The following is a 9,327-nucleotide window of genomic DNA, read 5'->3' as shown; positions in this document are numbered from 1 at the left end:
ATGGCTCAATCCGTCCCACCAGGAGACATCCAAACCCAACCCAACGCCAAGATTGTGTTCAACGCACCATACGATGACAAGCACACCTACCACATCAAGGTGATCAACTCATCGGCTCGTCGTATTGGATACGGTATCAAGACAACCAACATGAAACGTCTTGGAGTCGATCCACCATGCGGAGTCCTCGACCCAAAGGAGGCTGTTCTTTTGGCTGTCTCCTGCGACGCTTTCGCCTATGGACAAGAGGTAAGCATTCGATATCCAAAACTTTTGGATCATTTCTAATTTACAGGACACCAACAACGATCGTATCACTGTCGAATGGACCAACACTCCAGATGGTGCCGCCAAGCAGTTCCGTCGTGAATGGTTCCAAGGAGACGGTATGGTCCGTCGCAGAACCTTCCAATCGAGTACAACCCATAGAAAGTCTTCTTGTGTATTGTCAATAAATCCGTCCCATTTTATATTGCTTTTTCTATTGTTATTTTTTATCACGCCAACATGATCTCCTTTCAAATCGGCCAAATAGAAAGATATTCCGTAACTTTTTTCAAAAAGACTACAGTAATACTCTTCTAAACAACTACAGCAGTCCTTCCAAAAGACTACAGTATCCTTATTTTAAAAAACACTCCAGTCAGCCTCATTTTTTAAATAACTACAGTATTACTTTCAAGAATACTACAGTAGCCCTTTTAAAAAGACATTAGTAATCCTTTTCAAAAATAACAACTACAGCAGTTTTTTATAACTTCCTGTGTATCCCACTAATTCGGTCCCTGTGTTGTGTTGAAAGAGTGTGATGTGCAAACCAGTCAAGGTCATAACCTGCACTCACAAGTGGACTCTCTATGTCTTATGTATTTTTTGGGACACTCCTCCGATACGAAAGGTCGTCGTCGAGCAATCGATCTTTACTATTAACAATCACCAAATTCTGTCTGTGTGTCCGTTTGTTCCCCACAGGTGGATCGCGCAGAACACTATATTGTGACCCATACTGTGAATGCGCGCATATAGCGTTCGTTATGCCCTCTATATGGGCTGGTGGTTGCTGGTGGGCGGTGGTGGGCGTCGAGTAAGCAGGGAAAGCCCAGTATATACCCAGTCCGTGCTATATGCCCAGTCCGTGCTCGCATATAGGTTCCATATTCCCTCAACATTCTAATCGAGTGCAAACCAAACTGTAAACTTCGATCCCATATATATATATCATTTCCTGTAAAAGATATCAGAAAATGATCAACTGACAAAATGTTTATTATAATATCAAAAACATTCTGTCAGTTAACAACTTTTTGATATCTTTCACAGGAACCCAGATAAATTAGCTCAAAGTTGAAAGTTAAAGGGGAAGGGGTGGATCATTCTATATTGTGTCTTCACGGAAACCTGATAGCATTTACAGAACATGTAAATGTTTTTTGCAGAAATAATAGCTTGAAACTCTTCTCTTGATATTCTCAGGATAAAATTTTTGGTTCTCAAAGAATTGTATTTATGACTGTTGACTATCGAAAAATAGTGTTATCGGTGAAAAGTAGTTAACCAAGACAGATGATCGGAAAACATATACAGGTGCTGGATTTTAGGCTTGGAATTCCATTAAACTTGATGGGAATTTTGTCTTTGAAAAGTTCAACATTTTCTGCAGGCTGTGTTGTGACGTTTACTCCAAAAAAACCTGTCAAAATCCGGATTTTATGTTACCATAAAATGCCCTATGCTCTGTCTGCTTATTTTACATCACAATATTCTATATTTCCACATGAATCGAATTTTTTTGCCCATTTAATTTGGTAATTCCGCTGAAAAAGTACACAACGACGCTCCGACATCCCGCATCGCACGTTGTTTACCGTAAATCTACACTCAGATTTTCGATGAATTTGCAGATATTTTTGCCTATTTTTGTTCGATTTTCTTTAATTTTTCACGATTTCACATTTTTTTTAAAACAAATTTTTCACTTGCGAACTCATTTTCATCGTTTCTAGCCGTTTTCCTCGGGTTTCTACACATAAATTCCTAAAGAAATAATTATTTTAGGCCCACCGATGGATTCCAACGCCTCACATTTCTACCTAAAGCTGAAAACCAAAAGTTTTCGGCGGATAGCTACAGGTAAGAAACATGCATGACATTCAGTTTCTCACTGACTTCATTTTTTAGAAGCGGAGCTCGGAATTCGGTGACAACTAAACCCTTCACCGTCTCCACTGGCCACACGACAAGTGAAAGAAACAGCACCGACAGAAAAACGAAAAGGTTAGCGAATTTTGTGTTTGAAACGCTCGAAAATTATTCGATAAAAGAACACCTGCGAAATTGTTTTCACTGAACTTGTAAGAAGCATTCTACTCTTGTGTCTATGACTCCAGTTCTTCGGAGCTTTTGAAACATGATGAAAAACGTGCAAAGATTTGCTAGAGATATCGCTTCACACGAAATTCAGCTCTCTCAATAAATCATGTATACGAATTTGCAAAAGCAGCTTCGTTTTCTAAGTACTAGGCTTGACAAATTTTTCGGTGTGAATAAGTAAAATTATCAAAAATTTTCAAAATATATTCAGTTTTTCAGAAAAAAAAACAACCAAGAGCAACTTCTCGATTGGACTGTCGTCTAATGGATATAGAGAGGGAGAAATGCGACAAAAATATCGAGTCCAAGGAGCCAGGAGACAAACATGATAATTTTTTCTTTTTTCTTTTCTTTTTTATGTTCTTTTCACTTCATTTTTTGACATTTTTATTAATTTTCAATAAATTTTTACTGGTAAACATTATTTTCAGTTCACAGAGAATATTAGGACCTGGGGGAGGGGAGGAATTGCTGGGCGGCGGCGTGGATCTTATATGCTTTAGTCGGCGCGTGAATCCTATATGCTCGCACGATGCGCCCCTATATGTTTCGTATTGCGAGCACATACGGCACCGCGCGATCCCATATAACGTTCCTCGCGATCCACCTGTGCCCGGTTCCACGACCCTAGCGAAGTCCCCAGTAGACCGAAAATTTTCAAATTCTCACAGATGATCCGAAATAGCAGCGAGATGATGCCCGTCTATTTTATGTTTCGAAATTTCGAGTTTGACGACTTCTGGAGACGTTCTTCTATTTCTACAGTGCAAATCTTTCAAAAATAATATTTACGTCATTCCCGCCCAACCCCCTGACAAAAAAGTGATTTTGTGGAAATAATTATTTAGTCTTAGTTTTGAAAAAAGAGAGAAAGAAAAAGTTCAGTAAAATTTAAAATTCTGACTTCCTGAATACTCAAATTTCTCAAAAACTGAATTTCGGAGATTCTGATTCACGAAATTTGATTGTTTTTTTCGAAAATGCGAAATTTCTAACCTTTCCTATGCTTCAAACATTTTCGTTTCACTCTGCAATTCTAAAATTCTAATTCAGAAATTCGGAAAATTGGAAAACGAGAACTCGAAAATACCGAGATTTGAAACTTTGGAAATTTTGAAGTTTGAAAATCAGAGAATTCAAATGTCCAATTTTTCGGATATTCAGAAGTATAAAAATTCAGATATTCGGAATATTACGAAATTAAAAAATTTGAAAGTTAGAACACTCGAAATTTTGAAAATCTAAAATCTCGAAAGCAAAAAACCAGAAAAAACCAGAAACTCAGAAGTTCCGAATATCAGAAAGCCCAAGTTAGGAATTTAGAAATTTCGGAAATTCATAAACTTTGTGAATCAAAAACTCAGGAATGTGTTTTAGAGAAAATTCCGAAAATCTGATTCGTGTTAAAACTTTGGGAATTTGTGAAGTAGAATCTCAGAAAGTCGGAAATACGGAAACTCGAAAATACAAAATTTCAGAAATTATGAGTTCTGAAATGAAGTATTTTAATAGAAAAATCTTTGAGTTCTAGAATCGCAGTTCCGAAAATTCAGGACTCCTGAATTTCGAAACTTCTGAAAAAATATAAGTTGCCAAATTTCAAGATATTCGGGAATTCAGGAAAATTATTAGTTCTAAAAATTTGGAAATTTTGAACAGTTCGTGTATCAACTAAGACACATTTCTGATCTACATTTCTGATTTATCTGTCTAAGCCCAAACTCTATCGGTTAAGGGTGTTGTAAGCGGGAGCCAGAAGGTTTAGCCCCGAAGGCGCATAACCAGACTGTCACTCCAGTTTATGAAAGTTGACAACACAATCAACTAAAACTTCGTCTTCTGATTCTCTCCTATTTGGAGATTCAAACGTTTTTAGTGAAGCCAGGAGATTGTAGCCGCCGACAGGCGGCGGAAATCGGCTGGTTATCAATAAAGATGAGACCCTTTTTTTTGGTCTCAACATAAAAATTGCTTGAAATAACAAAATACGTTTACTTCAAAAAAGATTTCGTTTCTATCTCGAAAAATAAAAAATTTCATTTTTTGATCGGCGAGTTTTGCAGATCGAATCCAAGTGGGCGGAGCCAATCACAATTATCCTCAAAATTCTTAGAAGTTCAAGTGTACTACCTGTATGTAACACCAACACATTTGGAACAGTTTGATTTTTTGTACATAAGACAATGGGTCGATGCTCGAAAACTACAGAGAATGTGTGTTAAACATTCATAATCGTCAGATTTCTGAAAACAAAAAAAATCCGAAAATTTCCAAAAAGTGAATTTTGTCGCCAAAAAAAGTTGTTTTCTGTTTTCTGGTTGAAAATGTTTCAGAATATTTTTTATAGGGTTATTTGCTACATTTTACAAAAAAGTTTGACACTTTAGCTCTATTCTGAAGAAAGTTACAGTCCTGTCGACTCATTTTACCTGTCGGCGCATTCTTTTCGGCCAGTACTGTAAATCTGAAAAAGTCATGTTTTCCCCAGTTTTGAGTGGCTCGTCGATGGTTCATCGTTGGCCCTTCAGAGGTTTTCAACCGCTGAAGGACCGAAGGACTCTATTCATTCAACATTTTTTTTCACACAAAATTGGCTTAAACAACAAAACTGAAATTTTTTAGACAACGACAATACCGTATTTCTCTAATTTAATTTTTAAAGTGGTCGAAATACAGAAATCCTCATTCTCTAAACTTTAAACGAAAAAATTGAATCGATATTCAATCATAGGTTCATTGGAAAAAAATTCTTAAAAAACAGATTCAGCACTTTATTCAGGTGGCACAAAAACGGGCATTAAGCAACACAAACTCGGTTCGGATAATTTTGTGGATCTTCAGATGAAGTACATACGACTCTTGAAGTCTCCAGCAACAGAGACGCAATCCTGGAGAATTTGATCGGAAAGCCGTCAGGGATGGAGAAGGTCTCATCATCAACAGTCGATCCATGAGACTTCTTTCCTTTTCCACTTCCTGATCTTACGTTGAGCAGCGAGGCGAGAGATGAAGACATCGAGTTGGTGTCACAATCAACATTGTCGGCAAGACCGCTGAAATAAAATTTTAAGAAAAACTTCGACAAGGAATGACTTACAGCTTTCTCTTGACATGGCAGCGAGCACGAGTAGCAACCAAATCCGCATAATAAACAGGAGTTGGGATGGAGACAGAGCGAGTACAACGACCATATGTGTGACACATTCCGTAGGTGATATTCTGGATTTCATCAGCAGTGAATTTGCATTCATCGAGAAGAACGTGGTAACGGGCTGGACGAGAAGTTCCCTGCACTCCGTAATGAGAGCACAAGTAGAAATCGAATCCTTCGGGAGAGACGATTCCAGTGTCGACGGTGGTACCTGGTGGAACGTTCTTGGCTTTTCCAACCATATCATTCGGAAATTTGCAGAAAATTCGAGCATGATGTCTCTTCTGAACGACAATGTAGGTGATTGGTGGACGGAAGTCTTCAGCAATAGCCAAACAGGCGGTACGGATCGACTGAATTTCTTCACGGAGAACTTCAGAGAATTGTCCCTCAGAGACACCGTCCCGGTAGACGATGATGCGAGCTGGCTTTTGCTTGGTGTGTCTGAAATGCTCTGATGAAATAAAGATGGATGAATTTCGATGTTTACCTATAGAAAGTGATGATTCTCTCACGAATAGCATCGAGCAGATAGACAACCGACTCACGGCACTTTTTCTGAACCTTCACATTGGCTCCGTACGATTGAGGAAGGAGATCCACGTTGGCAACGATCGCAGCAACAGATGGCATATTCATGCGCATTTCAGCTTGAGTTGGATGGGTGACATCAATTCCGACAACCATAGTTGGCTGGTCCACGAGATACTTATTGGTGATCTGATCGGCAACAATACGACTGTTGATTCCTCCCATTTTCATGTTCAGCTTCAAAACAATGTTGGCACATGTTGCTGGTGTTGGACGACTGACATTCTTCATGAGAACACATTGAGACATTATTCCATGGACAATGTCAGATTGCTCCTTGACGGTCACTGTAAACAGGAAACTAAACTTTGAAAAAAAAGACTGAAAATCTTACTGTAGATGTCCGAGTTCTTAGCCTGAAGAACGACAATAATGCAGTCACAAACAGTGCTAGTCACACGATATTCATCAGCAATCTCGGTGAAAAGAGTGCAGACATCCTCCTTGGTTCTTCCGTATTTGACAAGATCTGGCCAACGAGGGAAGTTCATTCCCATAGCAGTTGCCTTCATGGTCAAAGACTGACAGAATGTTTGGAGATTACTCTGATCACGGGGATCAACAAGTGCAATCATCGAATAGCTACGGCAAGTGGCAGGCATGTAGAGTGTCTGATGGTCCATCGACCAGGATCCGTCCTTCGGGAAGACCACTGGATTCACAGAACGGTTGTTTCCTCCGAACATGATTGGTGGTGGTTGAATGACACGAGCAGTGGTCTCAATCATTTGGGAAGACACGGCAACACCGAATTCTCGGAGAAATGGATCAGAAGAGAATGAGGCCTGAGCAGCCAATTGCTTGATTCTTTCCTCACGCTGAGTGGCATCGACAGCGGCAGCCCTGAAATTTACATTATTTAAATATGAGAGCCTTTTTTCTAAGAAAAGATTTTTTGTTACCTTGATGATGGCACTAGTCTGCTTCTCGGTCATCTTCTTGTTGTACTTCTGTGGAGAGTCAATGAGACAATGTTCCATTGGCAAGAAGATGTTACGTGTGGGTGGTCCAACATGAAGGCATGGCAACTTGGGGAACTTGAGTGGACCGTACTTCTCGGAAAAGTAGTCGGCAACAGAGCAGACAACATTTGTTCCATGTTCATCGACTCCTTGGAACATGAGTTTATCAGCTGGCAATTGAAGACTATTCACTTTGTAGACACGGATGGCGTTTGGACGGTGAGTGGCACGAATTTTCATTCCACGAATCGAATCTCCAAAGATTCTCGATTCGAAACTTGACAGTTGAGTATCACGGCTCAAAGTATCCATGGTGAAAGTGAGTCCGTTTCCTCCGAAGTCATCTCTTGGGTTGGTTGGTGGTCCTCCACGATTTCCAAAGTTATTGTAACCTCCTCCTCTTGCACCACCACGTCCTCCACGATATCCTCCCGGTCCACCTGGTCCTCCAGGTCCACGTTGATTGTTACGGTTTGGCTTTGAAGTTCTCTCGTTAAGCACATCACACATAAACTGGAGAACAGTGATCCGAGTTTTGTAGAATGCAGTGTGAGCCACATCAATATTCAAAAGTGGACGGAAGTTGCTTGCAATGTGAGCACTTGAGAAGAATCCAGTCCACATTTCTTTTCCTCCTTCCAGATCAAGAGCCTGTCCAGCAGCAGTTGGGATACGGTAGCAAGACGATTTCCAGGTGTAGAAGTTGGCCGAGTTCTTCAGAAGAGGACATGTCAACGATTGGCGGCAAATGATATCCAGAATTTGGATCGGAGTGAGAACACGTCCATCCAGATTGTTGGTACGAGTGCGCTGCATTTCCAGAAGAACAGGTCCGACGTTTTGGATGGAGATGGCGCAACGGGTACGATCACGATTATCCTTGGGAAGACTGGCTTCACAATCCAAACGAACAGTTGCTTCAGAGAATTCCAGACGAGAGACCGTGTAGAGTTGATGAGCACCGTCGTAAGCCAATGCATACTTGTTATGGAAGATTTGGGGGTGATCGGAGACAGCTTTCCAGAAAATGATGCGCATCTCATCTCTGAAAATTTTCTTTTATTTTTTCGTTAAACTCTAAAAAACTCACTTGTCCAGTTTTCTGCATCCAGGATGATGCACTTCGACGTGATATTGAATCACAACCATTTTTGGATTCTTCAAATCCACAGCGAAGAAGTTGGATTTGACCGGAATTTGACGACCGATAGTTCCGAGTCCAGGTCTAGCAACGACTTCACGCATGTTCAAACAAGCAAGCTCCTGAAAGAATATGTATTTAATGAAAAGCTATGGGAGAGTGCTCACCGAAAGAAGAAGAGGACTCAAATCTCTTGGAGAGTCCGCATTGTACACGACAGATCCATTTTCATCAGCATATGCAGGTGGAGACAGTGATCCATTCGTCGAGAGCGGTGATGCTTGTCCAGAAGCAGGACGAGATGTAATCGGTGGAGACATTGAACCGGAGCCTGAGATCCCTGTAACAGGGGCGTACTCTTGGTAGAAATAGAATAGTAATTCAGGAAATGTATTTGAAACTTTGTAGAAATGAATTTGTCTGAGGAATTTATTTCGAGGGGGGGGAAGGGTCTCGAAAGCCTATGCGTGAACTTCAGATGTTGAAAATTTTTTGAAAAAAAAAGTTTATCGAAAAAATTAGAGCACAAAAAATTCTAGAATATATTTCCGAATAAAAAAGGGTTTTACAAAAACGTGATCTGCTAATGGGGAGACTAAAATATTCCACGATTGTAACCAATTAAATTTTTTCTAACCCACGCTACCATAGGTACCATAACCAGTCCTAGGCCTCGCCCCTTTTTCGATACAGCTAGCCTTACTGGCGCGCATTCGACGCGTTTTCCATTTTTTTTCTTGAACTTTTCAAAACAGACAGAGACGCAACTTTATTTATTTATTATAAGAACCAGGACCAACATACGCCTCTAACGTTTTTAATAGAAGGAAGACAAGAATGATAAGAATGACAATTTGATCAATTCCCAAGGGGCCCATAACCTAAGCCACGCCCCTTTACTCGAATCACTCCCAATCCTTACCTGAACTAGTCAGAGTGTTATCTACAAAACTCGTCGCATTCCTTCTCGACATTTCAGTTTCTTTAATTCTGCCCGTACTGAAAAAGAGAAACGTCTAGAAACGTCTTGTATACCATAGTTTACCTTAAGTGGAGCGTTTTCCGAAGAAAAATCAACAAACTGAAGCGATCGTTGATTGGATTTCCCACCG

General features: G+C 40.1%; 2 protein-coding genes across 2 annotated transcripts; one reads left to right on the top strand and one right to left on the bottom strand.

Moving 5' to 3' along the window:
• Positions 1-511, top strand: CBG09951 (the record flags this gene model as incomplete). The annotated part of the gene is made up of 2 exons (XM_045244219.1): positions 1-249; positions 296-511. 2 exons carry the CDS (start codon positions 1-3, stop codon positions 509-511), a joined length of 465 nt encoding a protein of 154 aa, XP_045094157.1.
• Positions 512-5,167: 4,656 nt separating this feature from the next.
• On the bottom strand, positions 5,168-9,189 carry Cbr-tag-76 (the record flags this gene model as incomplete). The annotated part of the gene is made up of 7 exons (XM_045244218.1): positions 5,168-5,423; positions 5,468-5,965; positions 6,012-6,399; positions 6,447-8,119; positions 8,165-8,337; positions 8,383-8,573; positions 9,138-9,189. The coding sequence occupies 7 exons, from the start codon at positions 9,187-9,189 to the stop codon at positions 5,168-5,170; spliced, it is 3,231 nt and encodes a 1,076-aa protein (XP_045094156.1).
• Positions 9,190-9,327: the final 138 nt, after the last annotated feature.

Source organism: Caenorhabditis briggsae (assembly GCF_000004555.2).
Source record: "Caenorhabditis briggsae complete genome, chrIII, whole genome shotgun sequence".
Classification (NCBI taxonomy): domain Eukaryota; kingdom Metazoa; phylum Nematoda; class Chromadorea; order Rhabditida; family Rhabditidae; genus Caenorhabditis; species Caenorhabditis briggsae.
This window is presented reverse-complemented; position numbering and strand designations above follow the sequence as displayed.